At 37.3% G+C, this 20,526-nt stretch overlaps 1 protein-coding gene across 1 annotated transcript in view; it reads right to left on the bottom strand.

Moving 5' to 3' along the window:
- The window catches only part of LOC112555900 (probable ubiquitin carboxyl-terminal hydrolase FAF-X), a 41,059-nt gene that overhangs the window by 16,594 nt on the left and 3,939 nt on the right, over positions 1–20,526 (bottom strand). The window contains 34 exon segments of the mRNA XM_025224471.1: positions 281–491; positions 661–807; positions 1,024–1,114; positions 1,947–2,002; positions 2,195–2,303; positions 2,709–2,875; positions 3,952–4,077; positions 4,533–4,770; positions 5,179–5,270; positions 5,504–5,566; positions 5,999–6,126; positions 6,252–6,372; positions 6,719–6,856; positions 8,518–8,782; positions 8,900–9,207; positions 10,903–11,020; positions 11,170–11,273; positions 11,458–11,529; positions 11,767–11,818; positions 11,984–12,071; positions 12,403–12,553; positions 13,048–13,164; positions 13,728–13,835; positions 14,036–14,134; positions 14,507–14,611; positions 15,022–15,174; positions 15,361–15,499; positions 15,969–16,153; positions 18,383–18,449; positions 18,888–19,003; positions 19,280–19,391; positions 19,664–19,776; positions 19,932–19,979; positions 19,981–20,045. Coding sequence (XP_025080256.1) covers positions 281–491; positions 661–807; positions 1,024–1,114; positions 1,947–2,002; positions 2,195–2,303; positions 2,709–2,875; positions 3,952–4,077; positions 4,533–4,770; positions 5,179–5,270; positions 5,504–5,566; positions 5,999–6,126; positions 6,252–6,372; positions 6,719–6,856; positions 8,518–8,782; positions 8,900–9,207; positions 10,903–11,020; positions 11,170–11,273; positions 11,458–11,529; positions 11,767–11,818; positions 11,984–12,071; positions 12,403–12,553; positions 13,048–13,164; positions 13,728–13,835; positions 14,036–14,134; positions 14,507–14,611; positions 15,022–15,174; positions 15,361–15,499; positions 15,969–16,153; positions 18,383–18,449; positions 18,888–19,003; positions 19,280–19,391; positions 19,664–19,776; positions 19,932–19,979; positions 19,981–20,045 — 4,272 coding nt within the window.

The following is a 20,526-nucleotide window of genomic DNA, read 5'->3' as shown; positions in this document are numbered from 1 at the left end:
ACTGATCCCAGGAAAGTTGGTGTCAGGAAATGTCTTTATGCACATTAAAACACCCTGCCTTGCCCTGGGTGGACTTAGTAACATAAAACTGAGCAGCAGGTCTTTCACCCTAATTACAACATAAATCGTGAAAAACAACTTCTGCCTATAAAGTAGTTATGACATCTAGACATGTACTTTTGTCATAAGTTATAGAATGCACAAAGACAAATATAAAAATGCAAATGGAAGGAGCATAAACATTAATAATAGAAATAAAAATTTGCACACTACTACATACTTGTATAGTACATTTCAATGAGCATGGCAGCCAAAAACTCGAGATTATGCACGCAGCCTGTACACAAGGCCACCAGCAGGTCAAAGGCAGCTATCACAGTCAAAGGGCTTGAGCACACGGCTACCTTCTGTTCTGCTGGAAACTCGCCCTGAGATTTGCGACACTGCAGGACAATTTTGGAGGCAGGAAAAATGAAATCTTCTACCAATTCCTGTAAAATAACATTGAAATCGTTTGTTGCAGACTCTTCTTGAAAAGACATTTTTAAATTAAACATTTCTACTACTGCAAAAAAGCACATTTGATTTCTGCACTCAATATCAGCAGCTCCTCTTACTGGCTGGATCTTAAACTACCGTACTACATATTTTCAGACGTACCCTCACAAGATCAGCTCCACCATTCTCAGACCCTATGTTGAACTTTTTTTCGGGTGAAGTGAAGGCCAGCAGCTCTCGTGTTATACCAAGATGACCCTCCAGCAGAGCTTCCTCTACCTGCACTTCACCTGTCTTTAGCACCTGATCCTATGGAAGATTGTAAAACACAGTTTAATGTTTCACACATTTAATCTATTTACAAAGTAAAAAGAGTTAAATGCAAAGAACAACTACTTTTGTGCAACCCAAAGCAGCCTTGAAAACTGCATTTGAATGGTAAAATGTAAAGTATTCATAAATTGTGTGTTACCCGGAAGGTGATGCACTGATGCACAATACTTTTTCATTCTGACAAAAACTCACCCTCACTTTCTTCAACCATGTGATCTCATTGTTGAGCAAAGTTTCAGCCGTTGCCAACTGAGCTTCACTGGCTCCTGCATAGCTCAGAAGTCTGTAATAAATAAAAATGACAACTGTAAGAAAAAGAAATATCCAGACTTTTTTTTCACATCAGCTAACATCTATGATTTTCCTAAAGTGGATGAATGACTTTTAGACAAAACCTTTTTTTTTCACTGTGCACTCTTTTTCTGTAAAACAATACAGTAAATGAAATTCTTGGTTTCTTAGTGTTTGAAACAAAGTTTTCAGGTATAATTCATGTTTGTCTTGTGCGAAAACTGAACAATTTTCTTCATTTCAAGAGCCTCACACTCCCCACTCCCCCAATACATCTTTTCATCCAACAAAACACATCACACATTGCTCGGTAAATTAGTTAAGCATCTCTTCTGCGATGATAAATGAGTTTGATATGAAGTTTTAATCTTGCAAAATATTCACATGGCTATTTAGCCACCTGACTTGCCTACAAACCATACAGGTCCTAATGACTGCGGCATTCTTCAAAAACGTTTGAAGTGCAATATTTACAAAACATCTTTTTGAAGAAAGAGGACACATAAAATTACATAAAAAGCACAAATTATAAAAAAATTCTGACGTTAACAACCAGTAATAATACAAAATGAAACACTGTACAAAATAAAAATCAGTAATTGTTTGAGTTACCTTTTCCTGGGTTTTTATAAATCCAATTGCACCATACATAAATCACACAAGGAATTTTGTAATAGTTTTTAACATTAACCTTTTGTAAGGTACTATGGTTTAAGGGAGATCATTACCTTTTATTTGTTGAAAGACACTACCCTAGATAACAATTTCACTCAACCCCCATTTAAAAACAAAATACAGGAAACTGAAAAGAGCTGCTCTCTTACCGACACAACAGGGAGAAATATTCATGAGACTGTTTTGCATTATCTTTTGCTGTCGTCTGTAAGCACAAAGAATGAAGAAATATATTCACAAGTTTACATATAAATGTTAACACATGTAAAAATAAATATACATGTAAGTTCAACTTCAAAAACTTTCATCCTTTCTTATTGAAAAGATTTTCACAACATGTATCTAATAAACTGTAAAATAAATCCCTACAGGAAACACACACACGCAGGTTATCTACCTGTAAGACTGTGAAGAGAAGAGTGATGAGGAAGATGAGGGGCACATGGCTTGAGGTACAGCGGGTGGCCATCAGAAAGAACTGCTCCGAAGCGCAAATACGTACTGATCTAATGCCACAAAAACAAGCAAAAAAAAAAAAAACATCACAACTATTAACTTTAAAGTTCAAAAGAAAAAAAAAAATTTACCAGAGGCATCAGATATATACATCAGAAAAAGAACTGCTGCAATTAAAAAAATTATTTGACATGCTGCTCATATTTTCATTTCATTTTATGAGCTCATGCTCTCTCTAAGATGAGATTAATGTCTCCACAAAAGTATAAACTGAATATTAATGAAAGTGGATTTAAAAAAATACAAACCCATACACTCTCCCCTCCCGTCTCTCTTACCCACACACAGAGGCAAATTTATCTGCAATTATTGGTGCAAGCTGCTTCTATGGTTTTGAACAAACTACTGCACATCCAATCACACCTTTTCCTTTGAAAACTGAAGTAGTGACATACTTTGTTCTGCACAGCAGGAGAAGGTCAATGATGAAGCACTGCCAGCCCTTGTCTTTATGAAGAGCATCAAAAGCAGAGGGACAGAGAGCGAGGCACACAGCGAGGGTCTCCAGTGCTTCTCGAGCCACACTTATGTCTTCCATATCTGTCTGGATGGCCTCCTTTGGCTAGCCATTGGTACACAAAACACAAATGCACATACAACAGGCTCAAAAAGAATATGTCACTTATGTCTTGGACATCATAAGCAACTCATCAACTTCATGATGATTTAGAACCAGCCACCACAGCTATACTACAAATAGATCTATCACATACACCTAGGTCAGTTATTTTCACATGATGAAAACGGTTTTCATCGATAATCTGTCCTAAAACAATTGACAATGTCTAAAACTGACGTATTATTTCCATATGAATCAATATAAATCCAATTAATTTGTTTTAGACACTCCAAAATACATACCAAAAACACATTTTATAGAGAATAAATATAGCATAAACATTAAAAACGAAAAACAATAAGAAATCAATATAAAATGAATATAAAAGACTAATGTAAAGAGCTGCTGGTTCAGGAAACTTTCTTTGGTCCCATGATGGAGATTAAGAGTTAGCTTATTAGCAAGGGAAACACGTAACAGGAACTGTGAGATTTGAGCACATGATTTTATCTTACAAGAGTTACATTTTGAAATCTAAAAATGCAAAATAAACACATTACACTGAATGCTGTATACTCAGGAATCACATGTAATTGTAGCATTAGCCCTCGCTATCAATAAAAAAGAAAAAAAAAATACTGGAAAGCAATGGAATTGTTTGGCTAGATGCAAGAGTGATGGTCACACAACGCCAAACAGAGAGCAGGAGAATACGTGGGTCGCCTTTTCTTTTCACAAAATCAGCAGCGAGCTCAAATGCCTAAAATGCCGAGGTAACCGACGAAAACCAAGAAATTGTTTGCGGGGAAAAAATCAACAAAAACCGAAATCGATGATAGCCAAAGTTTCACTGTATATGCTTTTTAAAAATGAACCACTAAGAAATGAAACAACAGCCTATAAAGAGAAAGGCACAGTGGTCTTAGGGGCAGTGAAGGGTACATGGTTTATCATGCCAAGGCTTTAACATATGCAAGAAAGTGTACAGCTTTTTTATCCCACAAAATCAAAACAAATGATCCTATTTTTTTCATGATGTTGCTTTATTCATCTGAGGAACCCACAACACCAAATCATACCTTTTCATGAGCACGGTGTATATCTTCTACAGAAGTATGGACCAAGTGCAAAGAACAACTGCTGGCTGCCCAGGCAATCTTCTGAATAGCCTTCACTGTGTTCAGGTCAGGCAAGACAAAGGCTGCCTGTTGACAAGATAAATAATTTTTAAAATGCTGGCTCACAACACACACACACAGCTTTAGCTCTGGCACTCTCTCAAAGTAAGCAATTTCTCTTGGTCTGATTGTACTTTCAGCATCTTTGGTTAGCAGATGGTGTACCTATCTGTAGATGGTGGTGATACAGTGCAAATGTATAAGCCACTAGCACTTGGAGAAAAACATGCATCACAACCTTATCACCACAACCCTACTACCATTTCCAACGAATCAAACAAAGTTGCTATTACATCACAATTGAATCACTCTTAAATCTTCTTGCCGCCTTTCCTTTATTAGTAAGCATCTGGGATCTAGATGTAAAAAGGGACTAATATTTACAACAAAAGCTGTTTTCAAAAGCTCCTGATAACCCTCCCTGGTACAAATCAAACTTTAAGAAAAACTTGTTTACACGCGCACTGCTAACTTCTTTTCACCTGCTCCCCCATGTGCTGTCCAAGACGAGTAGCAACGCCGCGAGTGGTGAATTCAGACTCGGGTGCAGGAATGTAGTGAAGGGCCTGCTGTAGAGCAGCTGCTTGGTTGTGTTCTGCTACTGAGACTGCTGGAACCTGCGACTCTGAGTTGCAGGCATCTACCACTACCTGCACTCGAGCATGGCCTACAGTTGTCAGCATCAACTTGCAGATCTTTAGCACTGTCAGGTATGCTGTCCTGCCAAGGAGGAGTTCAATGTTAAAAAACGACATCAAGCAGGGCAAACTATTGAAAATAAAGGCATGGGATGGAGTGGGAATATTAAAGTGTGACTAAACTCAAATCACAAAAGTTGAGTTTCTGGTGTTAGTAGCACATTTTTTGACAGTTACCAGAATATTAATCTCTTCATCAATATTGTGCTTAACTGATAAACCATCAAGTAAAATAATTTATGCAATTCAACTCTCCACATTATTCTTCAAAAATATGCTGACTTTGTAAAATGGGTTTAGTCACATTTTAATATATGCACACCAAAAAAGTGTACTAACATACATATGTTGCCACACCTTTTTGCATATCTGCAAACAATTAGTCCCACACAACACAGACATACATACTTTCCTTGCCACACATGCATACCTTCGAGTTGGGAGATCTGCATTTGACAGGAAATTGTTCTTGGTCAACATATTTAGAGCTAATTGCACACCTCCACTGCGCACGAAGTTAAACTGGAAACCAAAAATCAAGAAGAAAATACTATTCCAAGATTGGCAGCATAAAATGATTTTAAGAACAAATGCAGCACAGTCTGGTTTTGCCAGGATATAAATTATTTCACATATTGGAACTAAAGGAAAGCCAATTATTTCAAGGATTAATTTAAACAGTAAAACAAACATTTAAAGTCTTACAAAAACTAATGATCTCACCACACAGCTGTTACTAAAGTGTTAATGTGTACCTGAAACTCGAAGGCTTCCTCTGAAAGAGGTTCTATAGCAGGCATCAGTAAACAGTAGGTGACCTGCATCAGTGGAACAAAGCACAGAAATCTGTTTAGGTGTCAACAAAGCGGCACTTACATATTTTAAATGCTACTCATCTCACAGATCCCATGTAATGAAGTCAGCAAAATAAGCTTCTCTATTAAACAAAATTTTTGTCAAGATTTTTCAGTAAAAACATCCTGAATTGAAGAGTGAAACCTTCAAATGTTTGATATTTAGACAACTTTGTTTAATGACCTCTTCTTTCAATTTCAAAGGATCATTTACAGGAAACTAACCAGTTGTATCCCTTCCATACAAATACTAATAATATTCCTAATCTTTTCTCATTAAAAAGCTATTGCAAAATTAAATCACTAGCCCCTATCACTTAAAGAGAAATACAAGTATACAAGATTGCTAGTCAAGGCAAATAAAGCTTCAGATTTATTATCCTACAACTGACTCACCTCCACATTATACAAGACTTGTGTGGGCGAGTTGTTGAACAGCATGGCCTCTAGACCTGGAGCTATACTTCCATCTACCCGATTATTTTCCCTACACACATTCCTTAACTTCTCCATGGTATGGGCATCTGTGGCAAAAACAGAACAAATAGGTTTTGCAGACTGCGGTTAACCCCTTACTACCACTCTCAAAAATCCACATGTACAAAACTGAAGCAGAAACTGCACTTACTATCCCATGCAATCACCTTACCTGCAGGCATAAGTTTCAAGACAGCTCGGGCACTATCACGCAGACGAGGTACCTGAAGCTGACAGCCGAGGTCAGACAACTGGAAAAGGAACTGGCTGTATCTTGAGTTCTGAGACATAAGCTGTAAAAAAAAAAAAACATGAATAAATAAGACAGCATGGTGGATTTCCCAATTTTCCTTTTTATTTGCCAGTAATGGTAGCTAGAAACTGTTTACTTTTTCTCATAACTTTGTAAATTTACTGAAACATACATTTCCTCTTTCTCAACTTCTTCACTGACTGACATTTCCTCAATTTCTTATTTCTGCAAAACTCTACATAGGGGATGCAGAATAAAAAGGGTAGGCAAAGATAAAGAGGAAAAACAAAAGCAAATCAAGGGAACAACATCTACTTACACATCAAACACTGAGTGGCTTTATTTTATCGTAAAATACCCTAGGCAGGTAGAACTCGATAACTCACCACACCAGGCAAGCAACTTTCTGCCTCCACATTAGGCCCCTCATACTGATTGTGCGGTGAGCCCACTGAGCTGTCGGAGCTGCTGTCAGGACTGCTGGCCATGTTGCTGCCCATTTGCACAAGCTTGGCTGTCAGTGTCTGCCAAAAAGATTCCTAAACCTTAGTTCTGGCACAAGCTTGGCTTTCGGTGTCTACCAACAAGATTCTTAAACCTTAGTTCTGACACAACCAACCACCAGCACAACATAATAATTATGATCTCTTTAAGGTGCAACAAAGTACAGCACAACACAAAACAAGGATATGAAGTAAACCAAAATGGTTCCCAAAGACTACTTTCCTGCTAAATATATTTTGTGACATTCTGTACTGAGCGATGGGAAAATGCACTTTGTAATATTTTATATACCATATTCCCATAAAATCTTACACTGTAATCATAAAGTTTTTTTTAAAATAAAAATTTTACTTGAACCATCCACTGCTATTTATACCAAAATAATAGCTTCTTACAAACCGGTGCGTTAACCCCAACCTACATTTTAAAAAAAATGCTTAAAGGTTCTAATGTACAGTGATTATAAATACAAAATATTTATAAAGCATACAATATTTGTTTCTACATGCTGCAAACTCAGCCAGAATCCATTGGCTAGAAAGTTAAGAAATGGACTGGATCCACTACCTTTCTTGATCTGAGAGTGATATCCCTTCTCCTGACTGGTGCTTGCTCTCCATCTCTTTCTGTTTTTGTCGGTAGATTTGTGTCACACTGTGTTTACTGTTCATCTATGCTTCTGATATACTAATTGCTATCTCCTAGGCTATTTTTCGGTGCTTTTACTAGCCAGTTTCTCTTTATTGAACTGTTGATACACTAGCACTCTCTATTGGCATATCTTGCTGTCTAACTGCCATACCGTTTATTATCACAAGAGCCAGAACTGACAGTCATATGCTCTACAGTCTCACATCTCTGCATGAATGCATGTGATGCATTATCACTTGAAGACTTGACTTCATGCACACGATAACTGCTGGTTTCATATATTAACTCCCCTTTTACTCTCAGCCAGTCTGATTTTTTTAATGACGAGCTGCCCTGCCATGCTTTGTGTGGCTTAGTCCATTTGTTTACCAACATTATGGTCTATGTCGCAATGTGTGAATTGTCTCTCTTTGTGTATTAGTCTTTCTTTCGACACGAGCATTAAACCTTAAGTATGGAAATGCACTATATAAATACCATTTATTTATCAACTCTAACTGTTCAAGGAATGTTTGACCAACAGGGGAAAAAAATGTCATACCCTCTACTTCCAACTTGAATGCAGTGAGAAAAAATTCAAATGAAACTTAAACACATTTAGTGATCACCACTGCGCAATTGGTGATAAAGCAGAAATCTACAAAGATGCATCCAAATCATTAAAAAAACAAGTAGTAAATGAATTATTACATGAGCCTACATTTCATTTATGTGTGATATTTTCCAAATGTTTATCTCCAATCAGGCAACTTAATGCTGCAATGTAGATGGTAATTTTGTGTGCAAACTTTTATGTATGTAAATACTTGGATCACCCCATCCTTTTGACACTTTTAGAACTAATGACATCAAGGATTTGTAAGCAACCACTTATCTACAACCGACAGGAATTTTTTCACAATTCTTCTTTTGTATGGGATTCCATAGAAACATCACATAAAATATACAATTTGTACTGCTAATCTAATGTTTTGTTGAAAATTCTCTAAAGACAGTTTTAAGTAAAAAGAAAAAAGAAATAAAAACAAACCTGAAAGCAACCAAAGTGATCACTCACTGTCTTGTCTCGTAGAGGAATCTGAGAAATTAGTTTTTTGTCCTCACTGGCATCAATCTGCTCTCCATTTATGTAAAGGTCCACTTTAACATTAGCATTTGCTTTGAGTCTCTGCAAAATATGTCGACGCACAGCACCAACAGTTTCGTTATGATGGGACCAGATTTCAATGTCTTCCACCTGACGACCTTGGTTTGGAAAGCGCACCTTTAAGGTCACAAGTTTTCCACGGCAGGCCCTGCAACAATAATAATGAAAGAAAAAAAGATGATTTTTTTTAAAACAGATATTTAAAGAATTAAAATGAAGTTTACCAACTGATGCCAATTTAAAGAAAATCCACAACTTTCCTCACCTGCTGAGAGGCAAAATGACCCTCTCTTCGCCATATGCCTCATCACATTCAGCAACATACTCCTTCAGCACATTAAGGATCCGGACCATGCGTATTGTTTCTTGCATGACACGACTTGTGCTTTCGTGATCCTTTTCTAGAACTGATACAGTGTCAAATAAAGCTTTCAATCGATCGATGCAGGAACCAATGAAATCTTCATGAATCTCAACCTGGTTTTGTTGTAATCGTGGGCCAAGGTTTGTGAAAATGTCTTTCAGAAGGATAACTGCTTTTTCAGCAACTTCATCTGGAGCTAACAGGACAACCTGCATAAAAAGATAAAGTGATCAAAGCAAATATTTCTTTAAAATGTGATAACTGTTACAATACTCTTTATTTGGTTTTTGAAGAAATCTTTAGCACAACGATGCAATTTCATACAAATGTAATTATAGCTATACACTTTCACTAATATATTCAACAATAATTTTTTGTAAAAAGTAATAAAATGAAAGTCTCTTAAGCTGATGTTAGATGATGAAACAAGCAAATTTTTAAATGCCTAAGGAATTGTATTGTGACTACTGAAATGATCAAGGTGAGAATGGCAATTTAAACAGCACATGGAATCTGTGCTCTAACAATTACCCAACTTGGTATTAAAAGAATTACTGAATTATTTTCCAATTTCACTTTCACAAGTTCAATATTACTTTCTCAGGAAAATGTCCTTAACATAACTGAAATTAAAAAATTTTATGGCATGGCAATCTGTTTACCATTTAAACATCTCCATGAAATACTCTTTATTAAAAGAATATTCTTAGAACTGATGCAAGCCTAGTTCAAGTCATCAAAAGTTTGGTGAGTGCAGAAATACTGAATAACCAAATGGGAGCTTTCGGTCACACAACTATCCATCCAGGGTGTCCCTATCGCCTGTACTTTTCAATATTGTCCTGGAGAACATCATGGGACCCACCCCTCATTACTATCATGCCACCTACACACAAAGTCCTGCTATATCCCCACCCCCAACCTGAGTTTTGAAAGACTAGCTTATTTTTCATCACCATCTTTCCAACTGCACAGGTCCACAGTTACCCACTTCAGTCCAAGTGGCATGATTATCACCTGGACCAGCAAGTGCAACCAGGCCTTGAGTTAGCTTCATCAAAAGTTTCTCTTTATGTTTCAAAACAATAAAGCTACTTCTGTCAACCACTCACAAACAAGTACATTAAACTAAGGGTTTCAGCAAGGAAGTCAACATGCTCATGAGACCATATTTATTTTCCCTAGTCAATGACACTGTTTTGGTAAAAAACAAATTCTTTGGTTAAAATCTACTGGCAGAAAGACATCAAACTGAAGCAAATTCTAATGGCTGAATGTTTCATGATCAGAATGTTAACCCGTAGTTAACTAACAGGGATGCAGAGGGCAGACCATCAAAAGCAAATGTTTATTATTTTTAAAATCTGGAATGTGGAAGTTAAATGTTAAAAAGTACTTTAATAATAATGTTTATTTCTAGGGTCCCTTACTTTACCAATAAAGGTAGGCGCAAAGTACTTACCTACAAGTCACAAGAGCACACACTTACTACGAGACATTAAGCGCATCTGACAAATTTGTTTACCACCATTCGGTTCATAACTCTCTCTCTCTCTCACACACATTATCAGTAGGCATTAAATGTGTCCCACAAATTTGTTTACCATTTTATCATTTATCAAATCATAATTACTCTTATTTTTCTCTCTCCCTCACATACACACAGGTGAATAACTAGAGAAAACTACCAGTCAGTCCTGTAAACAGGTGTCATTCAGAGAAAGGTATGTCAGAGCTAAAATATGAACCTACAACACTTTTCACCAATATGGTGACATGCTCTAGCTACTGCGCATGCAGCTACCCCTAAATTTGATAATGGCATTATGTCGAGCAGCACTGTCATGATCAAGATATAAATATCTGTGCCCAGGTCTATGCAATAAATTGAAAGAAAATTGTACCCGCCACAGGTAATCCAGGCCCACCAACTCCATGTCGTCCATAAGATATCCTCCACGACGCTTAGCAATCAGCTTGTTTTCCTTCAAATTCACCTGCTTAAAGAAGCGTTCAAAGCAGCTGCCAAAAAAACAAAAAAGCCAAAACCACTGGGTGTTACTTTATAAAAAGAAATGCAAATATATGGGACTAATGCCTCGATATTCTTCAAGTAAAATACATAAGACTAATGCCTTGACATCCTACAAGAGAAAACAAAGGCCTCTCACTTGATGCCATTTTCAGTCAGAAGACTTGGGTCCAGCTGAAGAATATTGCGCTCAAAGAAATCCCGTGTAATGTCTGGGTCCAAATCTGGTTCCTCCCCCATCAGCTTAAGATTAAATAAAAAAATAAAAAAATTTGACATCAACAATCTCAAACCACAGACAGAACTACAATTACATAACACCACGATTTCTATTCAACAAGTTTCTCAAAATGTGGCTTACTAGTTGGTATACATGACTGTTACATTCCCACCATAAAAAAATCACAACATTACAAACATTTCTTACCTTGGCAAACCATTTGAAGCAAGCTTCTCTGTCAGATATATATATAGCGTTCTCTGCCAGCGAGTGCCAAATCTAAGTGGAAGAGAAAATATCACAATGCACAAAGACAGAGGATAAAACATCTGTGAATAGAAATACATGGCTCATAGCAGCAAAAGAAATTAACAAGACTTTACACATAGTCTAAACTTTAATCACCAGTGTACATAGTCAAAGATTCCAGATAAAAGAGCCTGATATGCCAATGTAAAAGCAGAACAGCGAAACTTTTTCTAAATTGTTGACCTAAAGGTTGTGGTTTGTACTCACCTGCCTTGCCTGGGGTTCGCAGAGCCACAACTGACCATCTTTTAGCAAAAATCTGCATAAAAACAGATTATACAAATGAAAATGACTGATATTTTCTGCATTACATTACTTTTGCACTGGTTTACTCATATATATATATCAAGGGAAATTCTGACACGCGATTTACACGACAAAGCAATAGAGAAGACTGAAGTAACATAAAGCAAATGCCCTGCACCTGAGAAATCTGAGTCTTTCCTGAACCTGTGCAATATGATGGAATCTACCATCTGGTAATATGGATGAAGGATCTTCTCCTGGATGATCTGAAAAAGAGAATTATTTAATTACAGTGATAAAAGAACTACTGAAGTTTGTAACTCACATTACTTTTAAAACAAGCCCTGATCCTTCTGATAATTGCTCCTGATAAACTCTTGTCCTCAAAACATTATGAGAGTCAAGTTCCCACATTTTATCTTTCTCTAAGCATGACACCTGATTTGTTTGTCATTATTTTTTAATCCAACTTAGGGGGCAGCTCAGAAATGGCTACACCAGATTCTGAAAGTTAAAATTGGATGATCATAACATAAATTTACACAAAGGTAGGAGTCTGTGACAGTCAAGCCCAGAAGAAAAGGCTGAAATGCTCACCTCTAGAATAAGCCCGTGCCTTGTTCATGTAGGCAGACAAGTTCTGTGACACCAGCATAACTATGGAATGCTGGTTTTGGAGCTGTCCTATCACATTATTCCGGTAATACATGTGAGGTGCTCTTTGTGTGTGAGGAAAGTTTTGAGGAGCCTGTGGACAAAGTTCAATTAATGAATGCACACAAAAAACTGAACTGACCCAAAAATGGTTTATGTCTAATTAAACGTACTGAACTGACCCAAAAATGGTTTATGTCTTACCAAACTTTGCCAAAGAAACCGGTTTTCATACCAAGATGGATAAAATAGCAACAATGTCTGCAATCTGTCTCTCTGCCTGTCTGCAACTGATCTGAATATAAGCTCTGACTTGTCTTTTGTCTGCGCTATCTGGCACCTCATTCTAATAAAACTTATATTTTGCAACTGAACTTTACATACACATCCTTAATTCCTATCTTCCCACCATTTAAAAAAAAAATGAAAAGAAATTTCATCTTTAGCAAGAAATATGTAAAAGATTAAGAGCATTTCGTCACCTGAATGTCAGACTCAAAAAGTCTTATTCCTGCATATTTAACTAGGTGCAATTATTCATACGTGTAGTCTTTCATAACAAAGTGCATTCTCTAAGCACTTGCCTACCTCAGGAAACAGCTGGCAAATTTCACGTATCTGTTTAAGTGATGGTAAAACCCATTTGTCATTCTTCAATTCATCAACAAAACGGCTGATCCACTGGATCTTTTGAGCATCTCGATCCTGAATCAAGACGGTGGTAAATAATTCTTTTTTTTTTAAATAAGAAAAAAAACCAAACAAAAAAACATGAACACAACAAATCTGCAAGCTCTACACTGTTCAAAAAAACAACACTCGAAAGAGATGTACATCTGACACAATAGCTTGCAACAGAGGAGCTTCTACTGATGTACCAACATTATGATTGTGATGGTTCCAATTTACAGAACTCAAGTTGTTTTAGCATTTATCTTCCTTTTAAAAGATTTTTAAACACTGATGTAGCATATCTTGGTAACCTTGAAATCTTTTATTTTGGTTAGCAACGGCAACCTGCATCACAATAACAAATTACATGATAACAATCACCTTCACAACAATCACAACAATCCCATGTTGGATCACAATGACTAATCGCAAGATGACAGCCTGCATCACATGACATACTGCATTTTTGTTAACTATTTACGCTATTGGCCACTGGCTCCATGTTTAACTGCATTAATCTGTCTGATTTTCTATCATCAAATGGCAGCAGACAACAGACTTTTTAAGCAGATATGACTACAAAACCTTAAAATTACCTGTGAACAGCTGTAGTCCAGGATTTTAATGTGTGCTGTAAGGGCCTGGTCCATGATTTCTGTCGGCACATCATCACTGTGAGCCAGGTTCCACAGCAACGTCAACACCTGCAAACATTATCACATAACTCTTTTATTTTTAAAAGTTTAAATGGCGAATAAATCCTAGTTTAGTTCTTTTCAAAAAGCATTCTCAGAATACAGTCAGTAACAATTTATTTTCCCCCCATGAAAAAAATGAACAAGAAAACAATAACAAAGCTTTTAAGGCTGTAATCTCCTCACACTAAACGCACAGATTGTATTACCTTATGAGCCATCACACCCTCCTTGTCATCCTCAGCCAGACGGCGTATCAACTCCAGTAATTTCTCTCTTTGCTTTTTACTAGCATTGTTCCAGCTTCCCTGAAAACAAGATTGTTCAACCCTTTCATACAAGTCACTGATAAGATCCTCAGATAGACATAATGAGCCTTTCTTAAGTTCTACAGTATAACTGTCAGAAGAACTGCACATGCACAACCCTTCCTTCATACACTTGAAATATACACTTTTAAAAAATAATTTTTTAACAGAACATTATATAAAAGTAACATAAACATTGTTTCTGTGTTGGATTTTATAACCATCTTTCATACACTTGTAGTAATATGCATCACACATGCACCATAGCTCATGAAAAAAAAACATGCTGAACAAAAATCCAGTTATGTTACAGTGCAAGAAGCAGGATGCACATTTTCCTACTGAAAAGTTCAACGACAAGATGATGTTTACCTGAAAGCATTCAAAGAGATGGTCTAGCTGCTCTGGTGTGAAATCCCAGGCCAGTTTTGCCAACAGGTCATGCACATTCTTGACAATAGCATCATGCTTTCCAGACTGAAAATAAAGTCACCAAAAAAAAAACTTCATATATTGTTCGACCAAGATTTCCCCTTTCCTTAAAATGTTTAAACATCTAAATTAATGGTTTCTAAACATGTAAATTATGGGTTGATAAGGAATAGTTCCTCAGCACCTATTAACCTTTTAGCTGCTTCTGACTTAATATTCTGTTGGAAAATGCCAATACATTAGGGTGCCCCCAGACCGAATATTCGGTCGATGGCATGTTTTATTTTTAAAAGAGAAACTGGAGTGGTGGCTGTTTAATGGTTGGCAGATATATGATTCCCCTACTTATAACACCGGCTTTGGCGCCTTGATGACAGTGTTTTATTCTAGGTGAAGGTATTAATGATATGCCCCATTCAAGACGCAGACAAAAGAAATGCCTGAATTTAACTGACCTGAGCTTCCCACAGGCGGTCAAGATCATCCATAGTGAGAGCTTTCTCTTTGATCATAAATCGAAGAATTTTCTCCAGCTTTTCCACATACTGGGGCTGGTGTAGGCTGTCCCGCAGCACTATAGACAGTACGTTGTTTTGCTGGATCCATTCCTGCAGAGAAATGAAAGAGTGCACAATGTGTTTTCCATTTTAACACATTATTGATTACAGACACTGAATACAAACTATAACATTCGCAATGACAATGAGCTAAGAAGCTACTTCACAATGAAGCAGTGCTTTTGCTTTTAGAAACCAATATACAAGCTTATGCCAGGAAATCATGAAAGCACTCACGGCAACTTTCTCTGCAGTAAGCCACTCATCCTCCTCCAGCTGGGAGTGGCGACTGGCATGGAATGAAACATTTGTTATCACTTTGTTCACTTCATTTAGTGCATTCATCTTCCCATTAAATGAGGAGATCTGCAACAATCTGCAACAGCAAGCAAACACTGGGAAAAAAATCACATGTACTTAGATGATCAGACTAGAACTTAGGCACATTTCTAAAATAACAAAAGAAGTCAACTTCATCAAGCCACCTAAACAGGTGAAGTTCTACTATCAGGTGAACCAGCTGCCAAGGGTGAAAACAATGAGGGAGAATACATGGTCTGTTTTTTTCCCCCCAAAGTGATGAAAAGGGGAAAATATTGCTTGCAGGAAAACCTTCAACATATGGGTTTCTCAGTATGATAGGAAGTACCTAGCACCAACTGCAGGCGTCAAGATACAGTTCAAGCACTCAGTGTTCATGAACAGAAAGAAGTGGAGATGTAGGAGGTGAGTTGGAGTAGGATGGAGTCAGCCTGGAACATTATATGCATGCATAACTTCCTGAATTTGACAGCAACAAAAAAGAGGAAGAAATGTAAATCTTCTTTATAACAAGCTTGGCTCACCTTAGAATCATCTTGAGACGAAAAATTTCCAGCCATTTGATCTTCTCCTCCTGGTTTGGAAGGCGACTGACCAGCTGCTTGAGGGCTTTGATAATAGATGACAAAGCATCATTCTTTGCTTCAGTCTTCGACTCCTTTTTAAGCTCATCATCTGTCAACTTGTCGAGAAACTCAGGAACAATATCCTAGACACAAAGAAACAATTACTTTAATTTTTTCTTTCGAACCTTCACCACAAAGCTGACAATAATGATCTCATTCTTTCATTCATTCATCACTTGACTGGCACTAATTGATGTCTCTCAATACTGGTCGGTGAACTACAGAGGAACTATACAGATGCACCAGTTGACGAATGGTCTGTCGGTACTGATCAGGAGGGGAAACTTGACAGATGCAGCAGCTGACAAAACCTGCCTACTAGCCTGTAAGGGAGTATGGAGAGCAGGTCCTGAATGGAATAATCAATCGCCTCCCCTATGTTTGCAAGTCAGTTGTTCTTTTGTCCAGCTCAGCACCAATACCCCAGCTCCCCTTGTCTCCAATGTACACTGAAGAAGTGTCATGCTAGGTTAAATGCCAAACTAAATCACCTTGCACCTCTTCACTGTTCTAGAAGGAGTGGCAATCATCCTCCATACAAAGTCATTGGCTTTATGTTCTCTGAAATGAAACCAGGATCAGCCTCTTCAGAAGCATAGATTCTTCTCTCCTTATAGGCAAGCAGAGTTAACATTTCACACACAGCAGGAGAAATATGAAAAGGAACTTGTACAGTCAGACTAACCTGCTACCTGATAGTGTTATTGCCTCAGGTCCTTTCCATTCTGGCCACTGCCGCTGTTGCGATCTTGATGCATGTCTATCAAAGAGTTGCCATCTTTGAACAGCTGTATATCCGTAAATCTGTACTGAGCTGTACTTTTTTCATGTAAATCTATGTTTTGCTGTTGCCCTTAACAGTAAATTTGCTCTTACTCTTGTCCATGCTGGTTCATATTCATCCAACTGTCAGTTTGTAGGTATGGTCTTGCAGTTTGCTGTTGTTGTCTCTCATCAGATCAATGCTGGTAGGTTGGATATGGGGCTTATTTAAATAAAAATGGTTGTCATGAAGAATTTATCACATGATCTTCTCTAAATGGAGATTGAATAGTACAGGTGGTAAAAGACACCCTGATGGATACTCAGTTTTGTGTGAAACAAAGTTCCCCTTTGGTTATCCAGTAGTACTGTACTTACTAAACTCCTATAGTTGAGTAAGTCCTTCAATGCTGAATTTCTGCATCACATGCCACAGCCCCTCAAGCTGAAACTCTATCAAATGCCTTTTTTTAAAGATGATGAAGCTATGGAAGATTCCACTGTCTGGAGGGATTGGTTTCTGCCAAGTCAGCAACTAAGGCTATATCATGGCAAGCCCTGGAAACAAATGCCACATGCAGTAAAAGAACAGAGTGCCCAAGACAAGATCTTAAGCCAGGGCAGCCAACCCTCACTGTATTGGTGACGAGCTAACCGTTGCACCACTAGTACCACCCTTCCACTGGCACTGTAGATGTTTATTATATCAGAATGTGGCAGCTGTCTGTGCCACTGTACTGATGCCTGGCCTGAAGCCAGCACGTTCTTCTGCTAGCTATTCCCCCTTTTTTGTGTTGATGTATGACTAGTGACTGCATTCATATTTGCAGTCAGTCTTTGTGTTCCCAGATTCTTTGGAGCAGTGCAGTAAGGATTTAAGTTGTTTCTTTTCCACCCTGCTTTAGCAGCTCAGGTGAGATGATGGTGTCTTTATCACATCCTGACATATTCAGAGCAGCAAATTCACCTGCAACTTGGGCCTTGAAGATATCTCCAACAAATGGGTCTTGCAGCTTTTCCAGCTGTAGCAAATTTAGCGATTGTTGAAGCAGTGTTTTATCTTCAGCCTCTTTAAGAAAAGATTATGGTCACTACCTGTTTCAGCTCCTGGACATGACTTTTTTGCCCTGTTCATGCCGGCTTTGAAATACCTTGGCAAAACCCACCTGTCTCTTAAAATTCAAGAGCTCATGTTAAGGACAAGGAAACGTTAACATTTAGAGGCCAATGAAAGCCAAACAGCTGATGACAGTTTAAAAGAATGCATTGTAATGTCACCAGAAAACAGTTCTGACACAAGGTCGATGCAATGACAGCGTCTTCAGTATTTGTGGAACTGCAAACCCTCCTGAGCTTTATGATAAACAGCAGCAAATAACATCAGTATGCATTTAAACAATAAATTGCACTTTTTTCCCCTTTTCATTTCAAAAATTAAATCTTTTACAAGATGAAAAATGTTGAAAATACACCAGAAACATTTTTAAAGTGTATTTCATTCCATCATTTTACAAAATAAATCACATATTCAGCTTTTTGAAAGTACTTACCACAATGGGCACAAAGTACTTTTGAATGGTATGTGTAGTCAAGACTTCAGCACAAAGGCCAAATGGTCTGCAAATTAAATGCAAACTTTTACTATTTATTCTATCATAACAAAAAAAATGTGTTAAGTGCTGTTAAACTTTCTTGATGACTTTTCATGGGACTGGAAATTACGTTTTTGATTTTCCTATGGCTTTTTTCAATCTTCCCTGATCTGCACATTCTTCTTAAATAATAATGGCTTCTCCCTCCACACCTTCAGAAACAGGCAAGAACTATGTAGATTTCAAGAGAACAGGAAGAATAATACTCTATAGAGTTTACACAGTACATTTTCTTACTTAGCAAAATGCTCCATAAACTTTACAAATGAAAGGCTAAGAGACCACTAAGAGAGACTACAAATGAAGCATGCCAAAAAATAAGAATAGAACGGCTGACACTGGAAGCGAGAAAGGTGAGAAGGACTTAAAATTTTTTTTTTTTTTAAAAAAGCAAACTACATACTTGATTAGGCTAGCCACAACTGGTACTGAGAGAGGAGGCCCTTTTGTGAACCTATCCAACAAAATCTGAAAACCATCCAACTGTCCAAAGCGGTTGACAAGATCCACTAGCCAGCCCTGAAAAATACATGTGACAATATAGGTTTAGTGTTGGCCTCATGTGGACATTTAGTTTGGGAGACACAAAAAAGTACTGTTCGTGAAGATGTCCCCTCCACCCCTGCTATGCTTAAACATTCTTTAGAATGAGTGCTAACCCAGATGAAATGGAAACAAGTTTTAATTATAGAGCAAAATTTGCAAAATGTTAATTTTTTTTTAATAAACACAATCTCAAATAAATTTTCATACTAAATTGTGGTCATTAATGCTAGTCAACCAATGGACATTTACCCGAGGCGTTCTTTGGTCTGGTGGTCGAGCAAATAGTGCATCTTCTGGTACTTGGTTTCCAGAAACAGCTGCCATGGTCTCAGACTGGCGAGATGCATTGTATGTGTGGAATCTGAATAAAAATAGCATAATTTATTTTCTATAAGCTAACAAAATTTTACAATATAATGCTCTCTACATCTAATATCAAATAAATATTATTTTCATCGAAGATAAGATGACCTGGAAAAAACTCAAAATCAAACATGCAAACTCATCCAACCTGTAGACTAATCAAACAAGTAAAAAAAAATTGATACCAGATGTTGAAAAAGGATTGTTTTTAAGTTTTCAAATAGTGATCATCATAAAAATTGCTATTAATAGAAAAACTCTGCTTCTTACTTGCATTGTGGATTAAGGACCATAGCCAATAGCTCTAGGAGAGGAAACCAGTCTTGGGACAGCTTGGCCACACAAAGCTCGATCAATTTCTCTGCATTCTTAAGGATGCATTTCTGTAAAAACATAGGACAAAAGTCTCTAAAATCTTTCAGCTTTAAAAGAAAATGTAGAAAAGACAATGAAGAATGGGAAAAAAGTTCTCCTATTCTGACAAAAAATATGATACCCACCTGCAAGAACATGCATGTATAATAAAATACAAACTCACATGGATTTCATATTTCCATCCACTGACGGCCTCATCTGTAAGAATCTTTTGTAAATGATATTGTGAGCCCTTCACGGAAGAACCTCTGGCAAGCTTCACTGCGAATGTCCAAGCCTGCACAAATAAGCTGCTATGAAACCTAGGCTTTGAAAGGTTGCACATTACGTATGATTTGTGGCACAATGACACACTCCCTATGCTGCTTGTACAGCCAGGGACAGGGACAGGGGCAAGACATGGCACCAGTTCGAGTTATGCACCTATTTTCAGCAGTAATTTAGCATAAACAGATAACAACTGGATGATGTGTAAACTATCCAACTGTTGTTGTTGATTCTAGTTGTCAAATTTAAACCAGTGCAGAGAATGCTACAAATGTTTTTGGTATACCACATCAGCAGCTCAAATGCACAACAGTTATAGCATTCTTTTCAATGAAGTGCTGTTTATGACCCCTTCAGTAAAATTCTTTTGGTTTACTGCAAAGCCCATCCAAAAACAATCTCTGTACTCTAACAAACCTTATTTTTAAGAAGTATTTTATTTGAAAGTGTCGTGGTAATACAACCTGATACTGCTCTTAAAACATTTCTTT

This window comes from Pomacea canaliculata, linkage group LG14 (genome assembly GCF_003073045.1).
Source record: "Pomacea canaliculata isolate SZHN2017 linkage group LG14, ASM307304v1, whole genome shotgun sequence".
NCBI classification, from domain to species: Eukaryota; Metazoa; Mollusca; class Gastropoda; order Architaenioglossa; family Ampullariidae; genus Pomacea; species Pomacea canaliculata.
The sequence above is the reverse complement of the archived record's forward strand: the minus strand, read 5'-3'. Positions and strand labels throughout refer to the sequence as shown.